General features: G+C 38.6%; 1 protein-coding gene and 1 long non-coding RNA gene across 5 annotated transcripts in view; one reads left to right on the top strand and one right to left on the bottom strand.

Moving 5' to 3' along the window:
* Positions 1–9,121: 9,121 nt before the first annotated feature.
* LOC112608544 lies at positions 9,122–21,986 on the bottom strand. The gene is made up of 3 exons (XR_003116008.1): positions 21,006–21,986; positions 16,028–16,143; positions 9,122–15,532 (listed from the first exon to the last, which is right to left on the bottom strand). It is a non-coding gene; the product is annotated as an uncharacterized LOC112608544 (long non-coding RNA).
* Positions 21,987–23,219: 1,233 nt separating this feature from the next.
* The window catches only part of SMC2 (structural maintenance of chromosomes 2), a 45,903-nt gene continuing 42,261 nt past the window's right edge, over positions 23,220–26,861 (top strand). Inside the window, exons 1-3 of one of the 4 annotated variants that reach the window (XM_025360380.1) lie at positions 23,220–23,399; positions 24,205–24,433; positions 25,033–25,182. In XM_025360380.1, the coding sequence (XP_025216165.1) occupies positions 24,266–24,433; positions 25,033–25,182 (318 nt within the window). In that variant the 5' untranslated portion in view covers positions 23,220–23,399; positions 24,205–24,265. Of the gene's footprint in view, positions 23,409–23,449; positions 23,724–24,179; positions 24,434–25,032; positions 25,183–26,861 lie in introns of those variants that run through there. The other 3 variants (XM_025360378.1, XM_025360381.1, XM_025360379.1) reach the window with 3 other exon arrangements.

Below are 26,861 nucleotides of genomic sequence, written 5' to 3'. Positions count from 1 at the left end.
ACTATCATATTTTTTTCTGATTATAACAGTAAAGAATAAAATAGGCCGGGCACGGTGGCTCAAGCCTGTAATCCCAGCACTTTGGGAGGCTGAGACGGGCAGATCACGAGGTCAGGAGATCCAGACTATCCTGGCTAATACGGTGAAACCCCGTCTCTACTAAAAAATACAAAAAAACTAGCCGGGCGAGGTGGCGGGCGCCTGTAGTCCCAGCTACTCGGGAGGCTGAGGCAGGAGAATGGCATAAACCCGGGAGGCAGAGCTTGCAGTGAGCTGAGATCCGTCCACTGCACTCCAGCCTGGGTGACAGAGCGAGACTCCGTCTCCAAAAAAAAAAAAAAAAGAATAAAATAAAAATCCACTGTAAATTCCTACCACACAGAGATAGCTACTATTAAAATATAATTGCCTATTTTTCCAATTGTGTCCATTAAGAGGAGAATCAATAAATAAATTAATTGCAGTATTTATTTGATACCATAATAATTACTACAGTTCTTTTGGGTTTAAATTCAATTTGAGTATTTATTAGATGTGTGCCCTTGGGCAGGTTAATTAACTTACCTGGGCATCATTTTCCCCATAAATAGGAGAAAATAGTAGTGCTGTTTTTAAGATTAGATGTCATAATACATGATAACATTGTCTTCCAGTAATCAATATTTAGTGAAGCATAGCTAAATTATTTGGTTCAAATAAGTGAAAACATAGTTTGTGCTTCATTATAACAGGAAACATGTATTTTTACATTTTATAGTCATTCTGTTGTACCATATACATACATATATGCACACACGTATATACACTCTAATTTATATTTTAAAATGTGAATTGTATAGGAATAATTTTGTGTTTCTTTCCCCTTTTAAAGAAAGTGGATCTATCAGGTCAATCAGAAACTTAAGTTACATTAACCATAATTTTATGCCAGGAATTGGCATCCTAGTGGGCATAAACATGCAAAAATTGTCATGTTCTGGAACAGAGAATCAGCTTAGTGGAAGCATTTATATCACAAACTCAACCACACCTTGGTCTTCAGCAATTAGATTCACATATGCATTATAAATTAGAAAAAAATGACAAAGTATAGAAATATAACATTAACTATATATTTTAAATTGTGTATAAATATTAGGAATACATATTATATGCAAGCGTATATTTGAATTAGGAGTAAATATGCTGGATTGTTATCACTGCCTCTCTCTGGAAGTTTTTTAAAAATATACTTTTCTATATTTTATTAATTCCCAATATGAATTGTGAAACTCTTATAATTAGAAAGTTGCTAAAAGAGAAGTCAATCAAGGGATGTGTTCTCCCCTTTATGAATTATTTAGTATATCTGAAACTAAATACCCTTTATATTTGGATACAAAGATGAATCTTTGGGTGTCCAACTTAGACTGATTTAACAAATTACATTGTGCCATGAATTAGGCCACAAATCTGTTTTTGCCTATACTGCTCCAGTGACCTGGTATCCAGTTTTCTCTTTTTATCTCCACTACTCCATTATCACCCCAAGAAAAAAATTTAACCATCCGTACAGACACAATTAGTTTCTGTTTCTGAACTAAGACTTTTAAAATTATCTACTGAAAATTGAGCACTTCTATCTTTTTGACCCACTGTAGTTTGAACATACATTTGTCATAAACCTGAAACAATTAGTTTGTACTTTTCCAAGTATATGTCTGTATCCTGAGATCAGAGGCTCTGTCCAATTGTCTTTGTTTTCCCAGTACTTGGCAGAATAAGTGAATATTTGTTGAAGATAGGGTTGGAGGGAGAGAGGAGGATGGAAGGAATAAAAGAAATAAGGGAGGGAGGAAATGACCAAAAGAGGGAGGTAGGAAACAATCAGATAAATATTTAGTGATGTGCAAAGAATAGATACCTCTCATGGAGATTTGAAGCATCCCTGGGAATTCATTTGAGGTGAGTCTACTATTCATATTTTTTCCATGCATAGACATACTTGTCCAAAAGGCTGAAAAAAATTAAAATTAATGTCATGAGAGAAAACTAGGTGAATGTAAAAATTAAAAAATGAATTGTACATATTGATATACATGCTAGCCTCTGTAAAGAATTTCAGAATTTTTATAACACCTTTCAAATATAGTTTTCTTAAAATCTCAGAGAAACCCAATGACCTAAATATTTATTGCCAGTTTAAAATTAGGAAACTGAGGTTCCAAAAGGTAACATGATCTGTCCCAGTTTACACAGCTAAAAAATGGCAGTTTATATTTTAGTAACACTTATCCAAAGTCTTAGGGGGCTTAACACAAACAAGGTATATTTCTCATTTGTGTTTTTCCACCATGTATCAGCAGGGAGCAACCACATATTGTAAACTCTCGGCGACCCAGGCTGATGCAGAAGGCACCATCTCAAACATTACTAGTTATTGCCTCAGAGGGATGGAGAACTGACCATTTCACATCAGCAATTAAATGTTCCACTTCGAAGTGACACATGCCACTTTTACTAACAAACTTATTAGTCGCATGGACTGACCCAACCACAACAGGGCGAAGAAATACAATGTTAGCATGTGACTGGAAGTGAAGAGAACTGAAAACTATTTGGCAATATTTTTACCTAGTATCTAATACTCCTAAGTGAGAATTCAAGTACTTTTTTGGTACAAACATAGAAATAACATGCTCTTAAAATTTTAGAATTCTTAAAACTCATGTACATTAAAAGTATTCTTATAATTGAATAATTTCTTATTCAGAAATAAGTTGGTCCTGAAGCAGTCTATTCTGAACCAGATAACTGCATGCAGTTTAGTTCTATCTGTACCTGCTTAGTCCAACTCTATTTATATTTTTATTTAGAGTTAAGACATATAAACATAATCTCATAAACTGGAGACAGATTATAGAAAGGGACAATAGGATTTCTTCGAGAGAATTTTATTCAGGGATGAAGGAATTGGTATGAACAGAAACTGACCTCTTTCAACATTAAGCTTTTATGTGTATCTATCCTAGCCCCCAGCTATAATTGTGTATAAGACCAGGGAGGATAAAGGGGCTTTGTGTCAATTCCAAGGTCTGTTTCACTAGATAAGTCATGTTTTGAGACTCAAATAAGTCTGCTGTAAAGTAAGTATTTTTACAACTTAACATATCCTTTACAAGTGCAGGCATGCTTGTATCTTGGCAACAGTATTGCTGGTTCATGCCATCTTAGGCTACTGGAAGTGGTGCCATTGTAAAGCTAAAACCTTTAAGTAGGTTTGGAGTCCAGCAGCTAGGAAAGCTTCATCAGACTAGCAAAAAGGGTTGTGACAAAAGAAAATCACGAAGAGCTTGTATTCAGTAAATAGTGCCGGTAGAAATCGAACCAATGCCAAAGGCATGGAGATGTAGCTTCTTGGAGCAGAATCTGTATAGAACAGTTGAGGTTAGTGCCTGTAGAACCCTGAATTGGTTAATAACAATTAGTTAATTTCCACAAAGATTCATTCACTATATGTCTACTAAATACCTATTCTTTGCAAATCATGGTCCTAAATTTTCCTAGGTGTTGGACAACACTAGATAAGCAAATAAATTTTCTACTCTCATGGAGCTAAAATTTAGGAGGAGGAGAGAAAATATAAGTACACGAGGAAATAAAGTAATTTTAGATATTCACCTCCAGGATGTGAAAGAAAGGAATCAAGGATGACTTCTAGGGTTTGGTGAATGGTTATGCCATTTAATGTAAAAGCATAAGAGTTTCATAACAGTTCCAAAATCAAGTGTTCAGTTTGGGACAAGTAGATTTTGAGATGCTGACAAGATATTAGTGGAAATGTTGACTGGGCAGTGGCATTCAGGAGCTTGATGGACAGTCATGTGTCTGCACTGCAACAAGCACTGAATTACAGGTAGGAGCATTGGTAGTGCAGCCTGGAGTAAAAATAAAGCTGGCATCCAGTGGCTGCCTGGACTGATTCATAGTTCATATAACCCATCTCTTGTGTACTCCCACAGACGTGTCCAATATTGGCATATAAGTGATGCATCCCAATAACGTGTCCCCATGTTATTTTCACTGTACAATTTATTTCACAATTAATATTTAGTCAATGTCTACAGATAAGTGATGTTTTCTTAGGGGAGACAGTGTGGTATAATGAGAGGTTACTAGGTGTGAAGCCAAAGTGTGATAATTCTCCTTCAATGAATAACTTGTTGCTTCAACTGCTGGAAGTCCTATTGGCAGACAATCTTCAGCTGTCAGCACCTTCAGAGATTGCTTCAGCCACAGAGAGCCACTTCTCTCAAGGTCATGCTCCTTTCCAGGGTGGCCCACATTCAATTACTGATCTATTGGTCTATGTGGGAATATTTATGCTGCGGCATCTAAGCCCAACTTGGGACCACTCTGCAGGAAACTGCAGTCTAGCCTAGTGGGGCTGGCAGTCATTAGGCCTTTCTCACAACTCAGCTTCTGCTCAGTCCTGCTGCTAGCCTCCCATTCACAAGTGTTGGTACCAAGGGCACTCTTTTATAAATTCCCATTCACTACACACTATCCTGGCACCTGCTCTGTGGGGAACCCAGCTTGCAGCACAGAGACTATTTCTATTTTATTATTTACCGTGTAAATATACTTGTGGTTGTTTGACAGGTTGGCAACATTTTTGACACTCTTCCCAGAAAAGTCGAAATCTCCATTCCCCACTTTTGAAACTAGGTGGATCTTTGCTACTGCTTCAACAAACAGAGGAATATGGTGGGAAAGGGGGCTGTGTGATGTGTAACTTATGAAGCTAGGGAGCAAAGGACATGAGATTTCTGCTGGTCCCTCTGGGGACATTCATTCTGGGAGGCTTTGGTTCACATGCACAAAGCCCAGCTACCCTGAAGTTGCTCTGCAGAGATACCATGGAGAGAAAACAGAGGGTGTTATGTCTGAGGATCCCCAACTATTCTAGATCCCAGATGTTTGTGTTGTTTCAGACCAGGCACCAAACATGTGAATAAAGCCTTTGAGGAGCCCTCAGCCCCAGCCATCAATGACCACAACTGCATGAGAGACTCCAAACAAGGATTGACTAGCTAAGCCCAGGGAACCCTCAGGTGAGGAAAAAAAAAAAAAATTAGTTATTGTTTTAAGTCATTGTTTTAGGGTGGTTTGTTCACACCTATAAATAGTTATAACAATAATTAAATTATTTTAATTCTCTCAGCCTCAATTTCTCTGTGATATGGGAATAATTTTATTAAGACCTTCTGAACCTATTGCACTAGCAAGTTTTGGAAATAACAGTAACAGCATATGGCAACTTGCTTTATAAGCTGTAAGATGCATTAATTAGAGGTACAGTTTATTATAATTATCATGATAAATCCTCATTAACGTGGAATGGAATATACAGAATACCAAAAAATAATGATTCCTTATCTCAAGGAGTAGCAATATTGGCTCTCAGTTTATAATCATTTATTCTAACCACAAAAAAAAAAGTAAACAGAAGGGTCTGGAATGGCAAAGGGAAAATGGAAATCAAAAATGGATTTAAAAGCAATAATGTAATATTTATTTTTCCTTATCTACCCCTTCTGTACAGCTCAGATCAAAAGAGTATTTTTAGGTATATTTGCAGAAGACAAAACTTTGTCCTCTCTGCAAGCTTCAAGCATGGAAATTTGGCACTTAACAATTCTCTCTTTTACATTCACTAAATGTTGCTCCTACTGCCCTCCTCTATTTGTTCTCTGCCGTACATATTTTGAATGCCTTTATCTCTAAGTAGATATAAACACCTTTAAAGAAATAGTCCAGGGATTCTTCATAGTTGTGCCCTAGGAATAACTGTCAGAGTACTTTGTAAACCGAAGGCACCTAACACATGTTTACAAAATAAACTCCAAAGATTGCAAATACAATTTTAAAGATACTAAAGGATCAACGATTACTTATTACTAATCTACTTTTTACTTATTTGAAAATTAGGAATTCAACTACCAGTTTAAATGGATTTTTCTTTTTTTATTTCATTTTATAGGTTCCAAGATTTCCGCCAAGTCTTTACTAGTGTAACCTGCCAAATATTCCAATTCTCCTAACTCCTGCTCCACCAGGCACATTTTGAGATTGCATTTTCTGAGCCCCTTGTGATGAATAGTTGTAGCAAATTCTGAGTATAAATGATGTATATCACTTTGGGTGTAACATTTAAGTCATAGATCTAAACCCTCCCAAACTTTTTATTTCCTCTGGCAATGATTTGCAAGATTCTAGGTGGTAGCTGCCCCACTGACTAGCTTCCATAGTGACTATGAGCAGAAATACCTTCTCTTCTGACTTGATATGAACATGGAGCATCAACAAAAAATAAGTCATTGTTACTTTTTAAGCCCTTGAGGTTTGTTTTCTGTTACTGTTGTTCATTTGTTTTCTGTTTTTGTTTTTTTTTTTTTTCACAGCATAATTTCCTGATATAGTCTTAAGTATAGATAGACTATACACTTGGTGACTGAAACTGATTGATGGGTTTGGCAAAGCCTGACAGCAGAAGAATCACAGCCGTGGTACAATTTCTCTCCTTTCCAGTTATTTGTCAGTGGCATCTAAATTGGTTTAGTAAATCAGCACTAATCTTGAAATTCCACATTGTTACCATAGAGACCACAAGTCAGTACTTCTAATGACTGAGTCATATGCACTTTTATGCTTCCCAAAGTCTATGTTATTTCTATTAAAATAGCCTATTGTATCTCAAATTATTCCTGGAGTTGTCTTAGATGAGTTCCCCAGAAACGACTCTGAGACAAAGATTTGTATTCAGAAAGTTTGGCTGGGAGTGCTATCCAGAACACACATGACCAAGTGAAGAAAACATACTTGTCCAGAGGGAGATACTGAACTGCAGTGCAATCAGAACAAAGACCTTAGCTGATGGCATGGGGAGCGTTTAGATGGCCCTTTATAGTTGTCCTGGTTGAAACAAAAGGTATGGACTCTTGTGTCTCTGCATCAACCAGTCATTGGATACAGGTGACCACAGGGGAGGAAATGTAACTTTCAGCTAGGCAAAGCCTGGGAAGGAACTCAATGATGAGCTGTCACCAGCCAACACTCTTGCCAAATGAAGGAATTTATGCCTCTGTCCTGAAGAGAATTCTGCAGGTTGCAACACAGTAACCACTGTAAAAGCAATATAAGTTTCTAATGAAATCTTTGGCAACCTGCCACCAGGTTATCTCTTGTTAAAACCATTACTACAGTTTCTGTCCACCATGATCTGTCCACTGAATTGCTGTTTCCCTGTCTCCAAGCATCAAATGCATACCTAACCTGAAGAATTCAGCTCAAACATCATCTAGTGAAATCCTCCAAAAAAAATCTCTCCTGATGATGTTACCAACCATGATTTTTTTTTTTTCTTCTTGTGGACTTTCTTGGCATTCTATGCCAAAACTGTTTCATAAGTTTGCTTCATGTAAGAAAAAAGCCCTCTAAAGTGGATGACTATGGAGCTGATGCTCAAACCTGAGGTATAAAGAAACCAAGATGGAGGTTGATAGAGGTGGGAGAAATAACTTGACATATTCAGTAGGGGATTCTTTAGGTCTCATTTGTTCCTCTAGGGTCCCACACAGATAACACTAGCACTGAGTCCCAAAGTGTCCTGTAGTCCGGGGCTATGTTTTGTAAGCCAGATTCTTCTCTTTTCACCATACTGTATGAATTGCTTCCCCATTAATATTCCCAAAGGTTTAGTAAAGGATTTTTCTAAAGTTCCTTTCTTGACTTGCCCTTGCTTCAGAACCTTAAAAGGAGAGATCATTTCGATTCCTTCTTAGGGCTTTTGTGCCCCTTCCCCACTCACGACTCCATCCCCATCTGTTACCAGAAAGGGGTCCTGATCCAGACCCCAAGAGAGGTCTGTACAGGGACTGCGTAGACAAGCTATGAGGCCAGTTTTCCCAAAGGGCTTTTACTGGCTCTACAAGTTAAACATGCCATTCCAGTCAAAGTCTTAGTAAAATAATCAGTTTCTCCAATTGTGTCCTGTTACAAAAGAAAACAGATTCTTATTGCACTTATGCAAATAACTACATTATCATAAGTTAAGAATACTCACAGATGATTTCCAAATTCTGGAGAAATCAGGCAGCAAGAAACAAATATGCTCCCAACTTTGTTCACAGGAGTATACTTGTATTAGTTCATTTTCATACTGCTATGAAGAAATACCTAAGATTGAGTAATTTATAAAGAAAAAGAGGTTGAGTGGACTTACAGTCCCCTTCCCTGGGGAGGCCTCACAATCATGGTAGAAGGTGAAGGAGGAGCAAAGGCATGTCTTACATGGTGGCAGGCAAGAGAGCGTGTGCAGGGGAACTGCCCTTTATAAAACCATCAGGTCTCCTGAGACTCACTATCATGAGAACAGCATGGGAAAAACCCACCCCATGATTCAATTGCCTCCCAATGGGTCCCTGCCATGACACATGGGGATTGTGGGAGCTACATTTCAAGATGAGATTTGGGTGGGGACACAGCCAAACCATATCAATAATTTACTCAATTGTTAAAAGCTGTAAATAGCCCAAAAGAAAAGTTTTCTTGGCTCTGAGAAACAAAGGATCAGCAATGTTTTAAGCCAAAAGCCAAAAAAAGATTACTTCAGGCTTCTATTAGTTCAGTCCATGCAATTAACTCCTGTTCTGCTTGATATTCATGAACAGTTCAGCCCTCCATGAGAGTTCTGAAAGTTTTTCCTCTATTATAATGTCACAATCTCCAGAGTTACCAGAAACCTGCATTCAAGAGCACCTGTCAAAGTCTTATAGCTGATTATAAACCACCTTTTGAAGAGGATCAAAATAAGACAACAATTGTCCATGAATGACAAAAAGTCTTAGGACAGCCACTATTAAAGCCACAATTGACAAGAGACTTTTGGGTACTTCTGTGGCATACAAAAATTTTACATAATAATTATGACTATTAATACATGCACTAAATCATATCAGAATTATAGGAGTTTCCCATAATTTTGGAACACATACCTAAAACTTATTTACACAAATAAATCTTTTGCTCCTTAATAGAGGGAAGACTTAGCTTTCCAAACAATCTGACTCTTTCCTTCCCCAGGAAAACAAAACTATTTTAATATTTTTTAATATAACATGAAAATCTTGTTCAACAGAGAAAGCCAAATTTCACCTTTACATTAACGCAGTATTGATGCCAAACCTAATTCTTAATAAAACCTTATAGACAAATCTATCCAATCTTAATCAGTTAGATCATCAGGTAAGATTCTCATAAACCTTTTATAACCCTTTACAATTTTTTGTTAAAGAGCAGATCAGTGTTGTAAGAAAACCCTGTTGTGCTTTTATTCCAATGTTCAATTTATGAAAAAACCTGAATACCCCCTTTAATTGTAGCTAATATGTTCACACACAGAATTTCTTTTATAAGATTAATTGTTCACAAAACTTCCACAACTTGTTTAAACCTTTATCTTTTTTCTATATAGCTTGAAAAAAAAATTTAAGCCTCTAAACTAGGCCAAAAAAAAATCCATATTCCCATGCCTTCTTAGAATTTTTTTACCAAAAACACATCACTGTTCTTACACACATTGCACGTAAAACTGTTTATTCAGTAGACTCAATTAAATGTTACAATGCTAACTGAGCAACTTTTATTTTTGGTGAAAAATCTGGTAAGTAAGGATTTTAATTATCTATCAAGTGTGGAGCCTAAGACACTAGAGAGAAGTCCAGAAAAGGTCTTTTTTCAGCATAGCCAGGGGGGCATGGCTAACTCCACATGTTCACATGCCTTACCTGGAATCTAATGGCTCCAAAGCAGGTAAGTTATCAAGTTAAAGAAGCAGTTTATGATATTAAAGCATTTGGCAAACCTAAATCTGACTGGGCTAATTTAGACCAAATGTCTTTATTTTACCAATAATCTTTAAAACTGTCTGTAATTCCTAAATATTACTAAAGTTACATGAATTAAAAGGCATTTGTTTTTATTTTTCTGACAAATATTTGCTTTAATTACCTATTATCTTTAAACCAATTAATCAGAGCTCTTATGTATAAACATCACACACACAACACATGTAAATATGCAGACAGACAGAAAATTCAGTACTTTTAAGATTTTCCATTTGCAAGTTTCTTAATTGGATTGCTGGCTTTACGGTGGAGCCCTTGGAGGAATAGGACTGGGAAAGCATGCAGTTTCCAGGGCCTAATAAGCAGGCACAGCTGGAAGGCAAAACAGAGCCCCAAAATTAAGGGTCTCATTTTTATATTAGATCCTGGATCTCCAAAGAAAAGAGGGAATTAGGCATGAGATCATGTCATTTGCAGGGACATGGATGAAGCTGGAAGCCATCATTCTCAGCAAACTAACATAGGAACAGAGTACCAAACTCCACATGTTCTCACTTATAAGTGGGAGCTGAACAATGAGAACACATGAATACAGGGAGAGGAACAACACACACTGGGGCCTGTTGGGGAGAGCACCAGGATAAATAGCTAATGCATGTGGGGCTTAATACCTAGGTGATGGGTTGATAGGTGCAGCAAACCACCATGGCATATGCTTACCAATGTAACAAACCTGCACATCCTGCACATGTATCCCAGAGCTTAAAGTTAAATTTTTAAAAAGAGGGAATCAACCCATCTCCCATGGGAGTGTTATCTCTCAGTGGGGAATGGGGACAGTTTCAAACTTTCTAGGTGGCCAAGAACATGATTCTCTAATCCAAACATGCAAAGTGCCAAGTATCCCCCTATAACTGCCATTAGCCTCCCCAAAAGTATATTTCCTACCTAGTTATTACATACCAAAACTCTCTCATAATGCAAAGTAATTTCTGATACCCCAAAAGTCAATAATGTCAGACATCACAGTGCAAAACAGAGGAGAGCCTTAGATTTTGAGAGGGATCTATCTGATTTCAGTTTCTGGGTTTTCATGAAGAAAGCAGAGGTTTTTCCCCAAACAGCGTCTGTGGTGCTTCCTGTTTTTCCCAAGGAGTCTCAGGCTGTTAGAGCTTGAATATACACTTTTAATGAAGCTGATTTTTAACCATAGCATTCTTAAAATAAAAAAAAAATCTCATTATCAGACACTAGCCAGGCAAACAGCAAATACTTCTAGCTTTTGAACTTTACCAAAGGTAACCTCCCAGGTACTCAGAAAAAGGAAAATTCAAGAAAGGAAGTCAGAAGTGGTTCTACAGCACTGGGCAGTCTCCATTGCTTTTCCCAGAAGGAGTCTAGAGCAGCCAATTTTGAGCTTGCAAAGCCTTTTAACTGCTCAATATAATTTTTAGGGGTATGATATGAACCCCAAAGTTCCTGTCCTCTGGATGACAGAGACAAAGAGGAAGTACTGCCACATGGTTATAAGGTCAAACTCCCAAGAACATAAAACAAGACAAGAGGGAAACTTCAGTTTTGCTTTTGTTTTGTTTTGTATTGTTTTGTTTTGTTTTGTTTCAGGGACCTGAAGCAAAGTTTGTAAGTGACCAGTTTGATGGGCTGTCTTGAACAGCAGTCTTATAGGGTGTATTAGTCAGGGTTCTCTGAAGGTACAGTACTAACAGGATAGATGAATAGATAAATGGAGAATTTTTAGGAGAATTGTCTCACATGATTACAAGGTGAAGTCCCACAACAGGCCATCAGCAAGCTGAGGGGCCAGGAAACCAGTCCCAGTCCCAAAACCTGAAAAGTAGGGAAGCTAATAGTGCAGCCTTCAGTCTGTAGCTGACGACCCAAGAGCTGCTGATGAATCACTGGTGTAAGTCCAAGAGTCCAAAAGCTAAAGAACTTGGAGTCTGATGTTCAAGGCCAGGAAGCATACAGCATGGGAGAAACATGGAGGCCAGAAGACTCAGCCAGTTTAGTCTTTCCACATTCCTCTGCCTGCTTTTATCCTGGCCAAGCTGGCAGCTGAATAGATGGTACCCATCCAGAATAGGGTGAGTCTGCCTCTTCCAGTCCACCAACTCAAATGTTAATCTCCTTTGGCAGCACCCTCACAGACACACCCAAGAACAATACTTTGCATCCTTCAATACAATCAATTTAACACTCAGTATTAACCACCACATGGGGGCTTAAGCCTGTATTCTATCCTAAGGTACACCTTCTTCTGACAGAACAATATGGAAAGACAAATTTATAGGACAAAGTACCCCAAATTCACTACAGCTTAAGACGAACTTAATGGAAAAATTCTTTTTCCTATTAATTAAAACTTCACAAGAAATAAACAGTGATATTTACCATTCCTATAACTTGTTTGCACAGACAGGCCAGCAGTCTGAATGGTAAGAACCTTACCATTTTGCTGGCATGCCAGGCTTCTGAGTTCCCTTTCCCTGAGCAGCCCTAGCGACCTGTCTTGTGGCATCATAGCCCAAGGGGTCAAACCACAACACAAAGGAAAATCACCTTTTTCCATTTCATGAAACCATAGGCAAAAGCCTCTCAATTTTGTAAGATGTCACCCAAGAGATTGCATGGGGTAACCAAATTAACATTTTCCAAAACAGCCAGAGCAAAATACATGTGACAAAACATAGATATTAGCCACTCTGCTTAGCACCCAGTATCAAACTGGCAAGGCTCAAACATGACCCTGGTTGGGCCTTGTCATCTTTGATCCACTCAAAGTGGTGTGGAATGATCTTCTGACCAGGAGTTTCAACATGTGGTCTCTGAGCAAACTGAAACCACAGACAGTTGCCCTGAGTAACAGAAAAGATAGAAAAGGAGAACAGCATTGTCTGCAGCAGGGTGGGCAAAATGAGGAGCTCAGGGAGGTCAGAGAAAGACCCATCCATTGCAGAATCTAAAGTTCGGGTGGCCAATTGTCTCATCAGCTTTCAAATTTTCCCCATATCCAGTGATCCTATATACACCTAATCCTGTCACCCACAGCCATCAGCAAAGAGTGCAAGGCAGATTAATCCAAAGAGTGTAACAGTTAATATCCTATAATGTCAAATCCATTTTTAATCAAGAGGGACTTCTAATCCCCTTAGTCCTAGGAAGGACTCTAACCTTCCTAATTTGGGCCTTGAATCTAAGTTCCATCAAGTGTCCTTGCCTTTTATTAAGAGAGGCCTTTAAGCTGTCTTAGGAGAGACTCTAACTCTCCTAAGTTGGGCGTCTAACCCAATTCCATCCTTTAACCAGGTAAAATGGTTCCTACCACTTACCCAAAGTCATCCAATTGGTGCTCTAATCTATTTCCTTTGGATAGGGAGTCTCCTTAGTTTAATCACTTTGTGGTTACCAGGAAGATGTTACCAGAAAAGGGTCCTGATCAAGACTTTAAGCGAGGGTTCTTGGACCCTCATGCAGGAAAGAATTTGGGGTGAGTCCATAGAGTAAAGTGAAAGCAAGTTTATTAGGAAAGTCAAGGAATAAAAGAATTGCTACTCCATAGACAGAGAGCAGTGGCATAGGCTGCTTGACTAATTATACTTATAGTTATTTCTTGATTATATGCTAAACAAGGCGTGTATTATTCCCTAGTTTTCCAGGAAAGAGGTGGGCAATTCCCAGAACTGAGAGTTCCTCCCCTTTTTAGACCATAAAGTGTAACTTCCTGACATTGCTATGGCATTTGTGAACTGTCATGGCACTTGTAGGAGTGTCTTTTGGCATGCTAATGCATTATAATTAGCACATAATGAGCAGTGAGGACTACCAGAGGTTACTTTTGTCCCCATCTTGGTTTTGGTGGGTTTTAGCCAGCTTCTGTACCACATTATTTTATCAGTAAGGTCTTCGTGGCCTGTATGTTGTGCCAACCTCCTATCTCATCCTGTAACTAAGAATGCCTAACCTCCTGGGAATGCAGCCCAGAGGGTCTCACCCTCACTTTGCCCAGCCTGTATTCAAGATGGAGTTGCTCTGGTTCAAATGCCTCTGACACATCCGTGGCTGAAGTGGTTGTCCTGGTGTTAATTATTGAAGGATTCTGCCAAGGGGTAGGGAAATGTTAGAGAGTAAGTGTCTGGGCTGTCAGGTTTAACTGTCCTTTTCCCAGTAGAAATCCTCCCTACAGAATCAATCTTTTGTTATCTGTTTTAAATTTTATTTTTCAGGGAAGCAATGTTTTTATACTTTCAATTAAAATTATTTGTACATACATTTTATTTCCTCATGAGACCTTAAAAGTACTTGAGATAAAAAAATTTAGGAAAATCAGTAGAAGCCTTAATTTTCCTATTTGCAAAATGAGTGGCAATAACTTTTCAAGGGCCCTTTTACCCATATTACTTGCTAATTTTATACAACTCAGCCTAAAATTATAGGAAGTCACAATTCTAGACAGGTCGAGTGTCCTTAATCTCTGGTTTCCATATTAGTTTGCTGGCTGATATGCTGCCTATATCTTTTTGTTATTTTCAGGTAAAATAACTGCTCTGGAAAAGAAGGCAAGAAAGTAAAACAAGGCAGTTTCACCACACCTATCATCAGGAACTCAGGGGCAATTTGACTTAAAGCAGCTTGAAGAAAAACAGAAAATGCAATCTGTTTTCTCATTTGTTCGGTTTCCTCTTTAAACAAGCACACTCTATCTCGCTAAAGATTTCCCCCTAAAAAGAAAACACATTGCACAGCTTGACCTATAATTTAAATCACAATTAAGCTTCCAGTTAGAATGTATCTTCATCATAAATCTACTGTAAATCCCCCAGTGTTCTGTTAAATTCCCTGAGCCTCTCAAACAGCAGGACCCCAGTTTTATTTTCCCTAGTTATAAAATGCAGGATTATAGCTTATTTATGAGTTTCATGAATAAGAAAAATTTGATTGCCATTCACAGAGAAATTCTCACCAGGTTATTATATTCCTGGATCCTATTAATAAAAATACACAAACTAAAAATTACTCCAAATTAGTCATTCAAGTAGAAATGCTTGCAAGACTTCCTTGTATAAAAAGAAGATGCCACCAAACAGCACTATTAAGAACATTTCCTCCTACTGCTCCTGGTCATCACTGCTACCTCTGCTAAATCCAATCTGCTTTTTATAAACATTTATAAATCTACCTTTTAGCCTGCTATAGCAATCATTCTTGAGGGACATTGCTTTTTCACTAGGAATTTACTCCTTATGAGCAGTGCCTAAGCGGTTCAGATTTTATGTTCTTGGCCTAAATCTGGGTACCCATTATAAATCCAAACTCGACAGAGAACGTCCAAGCATCTGGTGAAATGGGTCATCTAGGGTTTCAAAGATTTGAGGGCTTCCATAGTCACATGGAAAGGACAATTACTTCAGGCATGAAGACTGATAGGTACTCCCAGGGTAGTGTAAAATTGTTGCAGAAAGTTCTGCTTTATAATCAATAAAATAAGAATTGATATTTACTACAATATGACCTCCATACAGCAGAAATTTTTGTAAGCACTCAATTATTTGTTGAATGAGTGGATGGAGTTTCATCTCACTTCTGCTCTGTGATCAAAGCCTAGTTCCAAGATCCACCTTCTTCATCTATGAAAAGGAAATTACATGTATTACATGAAGTAACTTAGGAAATGTGTATGGAACTAAGTATAGCACAAGTATAAATCAATATTTTAAGCAATAAAATTACTTTCTAATAATCATAAATAATTCAAACTAAGTCTAAAATAAAAGATTATTTAAATCCTTGAAAGGCAACAATGGGGAAAACTGTTGTCTAAAAATTGCAAGCATTTTCTTTCTCTTAAAATGTGAAGGATTAAATTTTCAGGCACAAAAAGCTTTTGTTTTTGTAAAGTCATCTGAATGGATATTTATTTACACAAATGTAGAACGATGGTTCCCAGTTGCAATATACATATTTTAGACATGTAGCAGCAAATAAATGAACTGCTTTGCTTTATATTTTAACATAGTGACATTAATGTAAACAGGTTTATTTTTAAAATATCTTTCTTTTCTTAGCATAAGGACAGAAAGATGTTTTTATTACGTATGTACCTAGACTATTCCATGCCTTACATTATTGCTTGTCCTTATGAAATTGCATGAGTGTTTTCCCAAAGAAGTTGCCCACAGGAGACTGGGAGAGGATACTGGCAACGGTAGAAAAGACTTGGAGACATGATCTTCATCATCTATTGACAAAGGACATAAAGAGAACATGATTTGGACTGCTGAAGCCTCACCTGAACTCCACTGTGGATTTCCTACAATTGCTGTTATTTAAAAACACATCATCTAATTCTCAGAAATGTATTGATGCCACACATTATCATGGTCTGAAGACCCTCAGGAACCAAAGCACAAAACCACACTCTTACAGTGGGGTGGAGTTTGGGGAGAATGGACTATGGGGAGTGGGGAGACCAAAATCGAATGCACAGAAGTCTATGAATTCCCCATTTCCCACCTACTTATAATGGGATAGAAGTGGGAGTGGAAGTCAGTGTGTGGAGATAAGGCCAGCATGGGAAAGGGAAGAGAGAGTGATCAAGGTAATTCCTGAGTTTCTATGCACATTAATGTTTGATGGAGTATGCAGGTAATTACCTAGGAACTTAAATATGGGTAAAAATAACAACAAAACAACAAACTTTCATCTGAAAAAATCTGGAAAACAGCAGTTTCTGGTTTGGAGAGAATGACCATTTTTATAATCTTTGTATGTTCATGTAGTTGCTCATCCCTTCAACTAGCACTTATGGAGCACAACTCTGTATCCAGAATTGGACCGGATGCTGGGTTTATAGGCACTTACAAGGCAAGACCACTGACATCAAGGTGCTCACAGTGGGAGACAAACATATAAATAAATGCATGTAACAGGAGTCTGTGTAATTAATAAGATAATACAAAGGAGGGTTAGTAATTATACCTCGACAGCAACTAAGAAAGTGGTAGCTGAATTAGATTCTTTCAACCCAAAACTGCAGCTGTTCATAAAGCATGGAAGATTGTTTTTACTTTACTGGCAAAAAAAAATTGCAACCAGAGGAAAATAATATGGTGTTGAGAGCCCTCTGAAGCATACAGCTGGCATAAATATTTTGTGGTACATTCCTTAGCCTACTATCACAGTGGTCACTGATAATCTTATACAAATAGAGTATGTTGATAACAGGTTTTTTCTTAAGTTTTCAATATTAGATTATTGAGAAATGATCACTACAATGAACTCACTGAACCTTAAAATACTATTTTGTGAAATATATTGTATATTTTCAAGTATTTTTTCTTTTTTAAACTATTCTTTTCTTGTACCTTAATGAGCAAGCAGAAAATGAAACCCCTGAACTTACTCATATTCAATATTTGTTAAGTATCTACTATGTGACAAGCACCAATATGTATCACAAAGGTACATCACAATGGGAATGGAGGTCAGAAGAAAAGTGTGGATAAAGGGTTAAGGGATTATGGAAGAGGTTGTAAGTAACTTAAGAAATGGATCAGATTTGGGGTTTAAATACATGTAGAAATACACAAGGGGGAGAAGTGAAGAGTCAAAGGATATTTCAAGTTCAGCATGTGCAAAGAAAGAGATGGAGAAGTGAACACCGATGCTTCAGGAATGATGAAAAGTTAAGATGGTGCATAAAATGCTCCATAACCTGCCTTCTGTGGATCTCTTACACTAAATCTTGATACTTCTTGCATCATATGTTATGTTTATCTTCTGTGCCATTGCCTGTGCAATCTACTCTATTTAGATGATTGCCTTTCACTCTTCATTTCTCCTGGGTAATGTCTTTATATAAGCCTTCTCCACTCAACTATGGATTCCTTGGAGACAGGCACACATCTTATTCATCTTTGATTCCCAGCACATAACACAATTCTTGGCACAATGCAGGCATTCTATAAATGCCTGTTGAATCCATTGATTCATCTATCCACCAACAAAGTTAGTGAGCACCTTCTTTTGTCATTGGTTGGTGCATAAGTTCACAACAGTTAAAAAAAAAAAGGACATGGTAATCCAAAGAAGAGAGGTTAGAATTAACTTTGTGTGTAATTTTCACCAAAGGTTTATACAGAGGGAAGAGGTACCATTTTTATATAGAAACATACACACACACACACACACACACACATATATAAAAACTTTAGAGAGGGCAGAGTCTTGTTGAAGTAGAAGATTAAGTTAAGATATATTTGTTGACTGTAGAGGACTGCAGAGTGGTATAAGAGGTAGTGGAGATGTTAACTGCAGAAGCAGTTTTTGTTCTGTAAACCAAAAATTCTGAGAGTGAAGACCCTCTTTGAATCTAGTAAGAATTGAGTTTGGTAATAAAAAGGAACCAGTTGGAGGAGGATCAGGCAGATGTGTGTGGATTTCAAATAAAAAGTAACAATGGACCACCATGACAAGGAGAACTATGAAATGAGAATAACATTTGAGGAACAGAAGCCAATAATTATCCCCATAAAAGAAGGGGTATGACAAAGCAGAAGAGAGGTGAGATAGGTAGCTCTGGCTATTAACCAGCATGCAAATGATAAAAGCCAAGGATAGCTGGAAAAACAGAAAGAAACAAATATGAAACAAGTAAAAATAGAATTTACTTTATAAGTAGTACATGAAAATTTTTTTTTTTAAAAAAACCTCTGTCACCAGGCTGGAGTGCAGTGGCACGATCTTGGATCACTGCAACTTCCACCTCCTGGGTTCAAGCGATTCTAGGGCCTCAGCCTCCCAAGTAGCTGGGATTACAGGCACGCATCACCACACCCAGCTAATTTTTGTATTTTAGTAGAGATGGGGTTTCCATGTTGGGGCCAGGATACTCTTGATCTCCTGACCTCCTGATCTGCCCACCTTGGCCTCCCAAAGTGCTGGGATTACAGGCATGAGCCACTGTGCCTTGTCGAAAATACTTTCTTAAGACCTAGTACCAGACTTCATTAGAGAAGTAATTACTGGTTTTTAGGAAAAGTGACTTTGAATATGGAATGTGAGCTCTGGAAGGAAGACTCAGGAGGAGCAAAACAAAGATCACTAATGTTCTTCACGAAAAGTAAATGAGAAGGCCTCCTCCAACATGGTTGACTGAGCTTTCCTTTATAAACTCATAGAAATAATGGATAAAACATAATTATTGTTATATAAATCATATACAACCTTAAAAACGAAAAACAACAAAAAGGAAATTCTCAGTGCCCGAAATAAATTTTAAAAATTGAATAGCAGAAAGCAGAACTGATACTTCGGTAGCCCTCCAAAATTTTATACTTGGCCATATGCCTCAGGAACCAGTAGTTGGGTTTTAATGTCCAAGCACAAGGCTGAGCTTTAATGAGGCAGGTGAGCTGGAACTAAGCCCTTATGTAAAACCTAGAGCCTTAGAAATAGCCAGCCACTAGAACTGGAAAAAGGTAATCTACTAGTCTGGGGAAGCGATGAAGAAGTTTGTTCTTTGGGGCTTTGGATAGGGAGAAAAAAAGAAAAAACATAAGGTACCTATGAGAAATCAAAACCGCAGCCCTGCAAGAGATATCAATTTATAATATTTGCATAAGTCAGGAGCCACAGACTGAGAAATTATCATTTGAAAATGCTTCGGATCTATAAGAGCTACAGTATGCTGGCAGAAGGAAATGCATAATTGCTCTAAAGGGACTCTTTTGCAACTAAGGGCATAAGAGAGTCCCATAAACAAAACCACCCACCGAAGAAGAGACCACATGAGGAAATAAATCACTGAGTAAGAGTCAGTGGAGGTTGTCAACGAGAGTTAGGAACTGAAAAGCTAAAAATAACAGAACTAACAGAAAATAAAATAAAATAAAGACATATAACTTGACTAAAAGGGCAAAATAATAGAAATCATAGTGAAAGAATAGGCAGAATTCACAAAAAAACAAACATGTATTTTGGAAAACAATATTGTCATTGAAACAAAAATGAATGGGTCTAACCAGATCCCACTGGTGAATGAATATAATAACTTTCTTTTCTATTCCTCATTTTAAATTATACTTAGCTGGGTTTCTTTGCAAGTTTGTCAAACAGTTTATATTTGGTGAACCCACAGTTCAAATAATATGGCGTTAGAAATAAGAGTCATGCGTTGCCTAATGACGAGATACGTTCTGAGAAATGCCTCATTAGGCAATTTCATTGTTGTGCAAACATCATAAAGTATACTTATACAAACCTAGATAGTATAGCCTTATGATCCTAGACTATAAACTTTTCTAGCATATTACTGTACTGAATAATGTAGGTAACTGTAACTCAATGTTGTGTTTGTGTTTCTAAACAGAAAGGGTAGTATGCTGCACTATCATGTTACAACATCACTAAACAATAGGAATTTTTCAGCTCCATTATAATCTTAAGGGACCATAGTCATACAATGTAGTCGGACATTGAAATATTATGTGGTGCATGACTGTATTCAAAAAGTGTTGCTAGACCCCTGCCCTCCAGCCTGAGACAGAGTGAGGCTCCCTCTCTAAAAAAATAAAAGTGCTGCTAGTCAATACAATGTAAAAATATAAACTGTCATTATCAATTCATTCCCTTGAACCTAAAAATAGTGTCTCAACAAAATGAGTCTTCCTTACTTCTGCGGGAATGTCCTTTTTTCTTGTCCTTTGTTCCAAGGAGAAAGGATTCACTCAGGTCCTTGTGCGAAGAGCTTCTTTAGCACTCTAAAATTAGAAAAGTATACCCTGGACAGAGCCGGTTCCTTCTAGTTCCCTAGGAGAGTAGAGCACCAAATTTTTCTCCTAGGTCTTGCTTTAGGGCTGTATGTGTGTCCTTGCTAGTACTGATGCCTTCCATATAAGGACTCAGACTCCACTAGCTGCCAGATTTCCGCTTGAAACACTGCCTGCTAGCGTTGAAGCTTTCAAACGATTTTAATCCATGGTGATGAAGCAAGAACAGTGTTTTCTTTAACTGCATCTACCCTATACTCTATCTTTGTTTCTACCCCTCACATCTCCAAATGAGGGGGCTTTACTGGCTTTGCGCCTTGTTTCCACTCACCTGTGGTGATCTCAGAAGGCAGAGTTTGAAGTTAGTCATCAGTGATTTCCTCAAGTCCATTTGTCCTATATTTAGCAGCAATTCCTTAGTGGTTCTGGCATGCAATAAGACTAAAACTGATAGAGATCTCCACCTTCATAAGCATTTTTCATTTTGATCAATGGTCTTAATGGGAGTAGTTAGATCTGCACATTCTTCTAACCACCCAGAAGTCCTTATCTAACAACAGTGCATTTGTATGTTTTCATCCATTTGACGTAAGTGCATCAGCTAGATGTTAAAGTGCAAAGACTAACAGTCTGTCTTCACACATATTTCCATAGCAAGAATCACTTTATTTCACAACTTGACTACGTCCACATTAGCATTTGTTGGCAAATTAAAATTATTTACTCACAAAATGATAAAAGGAAGGAGACACAGCTGAAAGTAAATGTGTAAGAATTAACAGAATCAATACAATTGAATAGCTGTGGAGCCTAGGGGATGCAGGAATCAAGGCAGACAAAGATATCTGCTGAAGTAAATTAATGTTAGGTCACTACCCATGGTTGACATCACAGAAGTGGATAAGCATATCAGAGTAAATAAATGAATCCTTTCTTAAACAAAAAACCCATAAAACTTATTTTACTCCCTTAACGAGAAATATTTTCAAAATTTAGGCCCATTCCTGGTAGATTAAGACCAGTTCAGATGACTGCATTGCCATTCCAGGGCCAAGAAAGCAACTTCAAAAACACGCCCTATGCTATGGTCTAAATATGTCCCTCAAACTTCACATTTTGAAATCCTAACCCCCAAACTGATGGTTTTGGCAAGTGGCCTCTTGGGAAGTGAGGAATGGGAAGAAAGGAAAGGCCCTTATAAGATAGGCCCAAGGGAGGGCCTCTGCCTCTCCACCATGTGAGGACAGGGTCAGAAGGTGCTATCCACTGAACAGAAAGCACTCCTTCCTAGACACACCTTGTTCTGTGACATTCCAGCCTTCAGAAATGTGAAGAATAAACCCCTGGGTTCATAAGCTACCCAGTCTATGATATTTTGTTATGGAAGCCCAAAAGGATCAAGCCATCCCAAAATGACATTGTCCACACCATGTTTTTGTACCTCACCTAGAATAACACCATACCCATTCGGAGTTAAATCCTTCCTAACTCTTTAGTATCAACGTGCTTGGAAACGTAAGTAATGCTGACACCTTTTTTCTTTCTAAAGAACAATACAGACCAATTAACAGGATCGGTGAATAGTACTAGATTCTATGCATGGAGCCTCGTATGTATTTAAAAGCATGCAATCTGGAACTAGACTGGGAACAAATCCCAGCTTACTAGACAAACTGCTTAACCTTTTACTTGGACTCATTCAACTCATTTGTAAAACGAGGGCAATTTCTGATTTCACAGGGTTGCTACGAGGATTTTAAAAAGCCCCTTGGAACATAGCCTAACACTCAGAACTCAATAAATATGAACTGTCTTAAAAGGTTTCCAGAAAAAATCCCTGACAGGTTAGGTAGGCTTATCATTACAACGCTTTCCAGTGTAAGGGAGGTGAACAGCTATTTAGCACCACACAACTCCTCTGGGCTCAGAACAGCTCTCAGTAGACTACGATCCCTTCCCGACGTGAAAATTTCAGATAAAAAGGCTCGGCGAGGTCCGAAGGCAGCACGGGACGGAGCCAGGACGCTGGCCAGAGTCCTCCGAAGGACTGTGCCTCTCCGGCCCCAACGAAATACAGCTTTTACTTTGCAGCAATCTGAGCCAACCCGAGGATTCTGAGGCTTCCAAAACAGAACCGACAAGAACACTCAAAGAATGCCTCTACACCTCCTGACTCTGTCGCTTTGCGTGAAGAGTAGTAAGGCGCGGTGAGCACCGCCCAGAACTCGAGAAGGCGGAGTCTGCAGGGCGCCGAACGCTGACTAGAGGGCCCGAGGAGGGGCGGGGCTGACGAAGCGCAAGGACCTGGGGCCGAGGTGTGGGGCTGACCATAGCGTGCCGGACGCCGGTGTGAACATATACTACCTGCTCTTGTAGTGCCCAGGCCCGCGCCTGGGAGTCCCCGGAGCTGCCATTATCGAGACTCTGAGTCCTATTGCCCTGAAGCTTTAATCCTTCGCGTGTAGGGGAAAAATGGAACCCTAAAGACAGGCAGCTCCTAGGCACCAGCACAGGAAATAAGCAATGGCGGTGGGGTCCTTTGCTCGCGCCGAAATTCAAAGGAATAAATAGTTCCGGCGCGGGTGTTGAGAGCGGTGCGGCAGGTGTTGTAGCCGCTATGGTGAAGTTCTCTTCGTAGCAGCCGCGGCTAGAGAGTTGGCCTGCTCCCCGCCTTTGTGACCCGGGGGAGCTTTTGGGGTGCGTCAAGCCCTGGCCTGAGGCAGCGGTGAGGCGTGTGCTGAGCACGGCCGGTTGGGCCCGGCCAGACATCCTGGCGGGAGGCGGGACGCGGGGGCTATGGGGAGGAGGACCTTAGGTGATCCTTAGAAATAAAGACTAGTTCCTATTCGGCCTTGGAGTAGGGCGAAGAGGTGTAGACAGGCCTCAAGAAGCGAAGTAACAGCCTGAGTAAAAGCAAGACGTTGGAGAATATGAGATACATCTCATCCCTAGTAAATACTTAAATGACTTCCCCTCCTCCCGGAGTCAAGCACAGTTCGGGGATGCAATGATGGACGTAGATGAAGATACTACAGGAACTTACAGACAAGTAATGACCGTCTGATACCAGTTTTAAGTACCATGAAGGAAAAAGCCGAGTGAAGAAGTGTGGAGAGGTGACACAGGGAGGTCAGGGAGGACTCCAGTAGGGTGACACATTTGAGCAAAGACGTGAGTGCAGTAGAGAGTAAGCTATGTCAGTATCAGAAAAAAGCACATTGTGGGCAAAGATAATGGGATATGAAATAATCCGTAGTCTTTATTAGCTAGAGTATGATGAAAGTAGAAGGCAAGCCTGGAAAAACAGGTGTAAGAAATAGTTAAGACTTCCAGTTGAATGGTTTAATTTCCCGATAGTGGCTAACTCTGTTATCTTTTTGAGTAGATGAACGATGTCTTTACATCAGACAAGATAGTTTGTCAAGTGGCTGTTTTATTTCTATTACCCTATCATTACCGTTTTTGCCTCGTGTTCATTATGATTCCAGGTTTATATTCCGCTTAGGTGGTGGTATTTCTGTTTCGTACAGAACTGGTTTGTGGCCTGTTTGATTCCTGTCAGAGGTTTGCTGACCCAAGACAGTATCGAAAATGCATATTAAGTCAATTATTCTAGAGGGATTCAAGTCCTATGCTCAGAGAACCGAAGTCAATGGTTTTGACCCCCTCTTCAATGCTATCACTGGCTTAAATGGTAGTGGAAAATCAAACATATTGGACTCCATCTGCTTTTTGCTGGGCATCTCCAACCTGTCTCAGGTAAAGTGTAAACTTTCTGATTTATTTGAATTTAAGTGGGCAGGAGAATCCTCCGTGAACTTTGGAGACTTACCAATATTCTCTTCATTTGTGTTTTTATACTTTTTGTAAATTACACCTCACTGTCACCTTTTAAGGAAACTATTATTACTTCTTTAGATGAGAAGATAGAAACAGAGATGTTTATGTTGAAGATGTTTATAAGTAACAATGCCTCAAAACTCAGGCTTTCTGACTGTAAAGTAGTCTCATTCCAGAGTATTTTCAACCCTGTGTAATGATGCCTTTTCAAATCCTGCTAATGGATTGAATGACTAGTGAAAATCATTGGGACTGTCTTTCCTTATATCTTGCCAAGTAACTTTTTGTTAAAAAATGAATAGGAAACAATTCAATTCAGAGATGAAAAGGTTCTATAGAGAAAAGTGTCCATTTCAGGTTGTTACCTATTTTCCTTGCCAGAGTATGCGGCTGCCTATCCTTGTCTGCTTAGTGGACACTATGTTGGTGGGTTTTCCAACAGCAAGGAATTCATTTTTAGTGCTGCTTTGTACAGTAGGGAGTTTTGTAATTGATACACTTTTCTTCTTTTATTTTAGGTTCGAGCTTCTAATTTACAAGATTTAGTTTACAAAAATGGGCAGGCTGGTATTACCAAAGCCTCTGTGTCAATCACATTTGATAATTCTGACAAAAAGCAAAGTCCTTTAGGATTTGAGGTTCATGATGAAATCACAGTAACAAGGCAGGTGAGTGGCTATTAAACATTTCGATATCTTAAGACCTTTTATGTCTGACGTGGTTTTTGGCCCTATGCCTTTGCAAAACGTGCTAGAGAAAGTTGATGAGCAAAATTTGTGCCTTAAATTCTGACTAGATTCCTTAATGTCTTCCTTACATTAAAATTTTGATCATGTACACTCTATCACTAAGAGAACTGAAAGAGAACTGAAAAGTTATTCATCCGGTATAAGCACTCAGCTATGCTGAAATCTTAAACCATACTTGAATCTTCTCTGGCTGTTCTTGAACACCTGTGTGCTTGAGATCTTGCAGTCTTCTGAGATAACCCATTCTGTTTTTGGACAGGTCTTACTAGAAAGTTACCCCTGTAAATTTTGTCAGAGTCTGCTGTCTTCAAATTTTATTCATTAATCCTAGTCCTCTTGAGAGCACTAAGAGCAAATCTGACTTATTCCCTACTTCAGTGTTCAAGTGATCTGCAAGCATATGTGTTTTAGTTCTAAGTGAAATCTTACCAGGTCTTTCACTGATGTTTGTTCCTAGTTCCTTCACTTGCCTGATTATACCAGGTATGCTCCAGTTTCCCTCCCTGCCCCTGCATTCATCTATCTATCTTTTAATGACACCTTAGATTGAGTGTACTAAAATCGGTCTAGTTAGAGTTATTCTTTCATTTTAGATATTCTACTTCTATTTTTCTCAGTAGAGCTTTTTTTTTATGTGTGTTATTAATATAGTCAGGCAGTGTTTTCAGCTTGTCAAGGTTTTTTGTTTTGTTTTGTTTTTTGTTTTTTGTTTTTTTTTGAAGACGGAATCTTGCTCTGTTACCCATGCTGGAGTGTAGTGGCACCATCTCAGCTCACTGCAATATCCGTCTCCCAGGTTCAAGAGAGTCTTCTGCCTCAGCCTCCTGAGTAGCTGATACTACAGGCACCTACCACCACACCTGGCTAATTTTTTTTTTGTATTTTTAGTAGAGACGGGATTTCACTGTGTTGGCTAGGGTGGTCTCAGTCTCCTGACCTTGTAAGCTGCCCTCCTCGGCCTCATGAGCCACCGTGCCCAGCCCAAGGTTTTGTTTTTAAAAATGTAGTCAACTCCCATTTACTGTCCATCTTATCATTTATCACTTACAGATTTTCTCCTCTATTTTAATGGAAGCCTCTGATTTAAAAAAAAAAAAAAAGAAATATAGGCTAGATTAGGACAGAATCCTGTTCTATGTCATTAGGCATCCATCAAATATTTATCCTTTAGGAACTGTCACTAAGTCTCTTACTAATAATTTACCTAATTGTTCCTGTCCTCATTCGGGCTATAAACTTGTATCTTCACCAAAATTATAAAGTTTTTGTCGGAGAGGTCTCTTCAAATACATTAATATATGAACTACCAACCTAGTAGTCCTGTCAGGAAAAGAAATGAACCAATATTTATTCAATGTTTATTAAATACTTGATGTATATTGGGTGTTCTTGAATGTACTGGGATGTAGTTAGAAGAATGAGAAACAGAACTTGTCTTTAAGGACCTCAATCTGGTAGGTGAGACAGTCATACCCAATAAATGACAATTTAAGTGTGATAGTAGAGTATGGTGTCTGAGATGACTTAATGAAACCATACTGAAGCTCTGTGATTACCCTTTCTTTTAAATGGTCACAAATCATGTCTTTATTAATAGC

The sequence above is a fragment of the Theropithecus gelada genome, chromosome 15 (assembly GCF_003255815.1).
Source record: "Theropithecus gelada isolate Dixy chromosome 15, Tgel_1.0, whole genome shotgun sequence".
NCBI lineage: Eukaryota > Metazoa > Chordata > Mammalia > Primates > Cercopithecidae > Theropithecus > Theropithecus gelada.
Note: the sequence above shows the minus strand (reverse complement) of the source record. Positions and strands in the feature narration are given on the sequence as shown.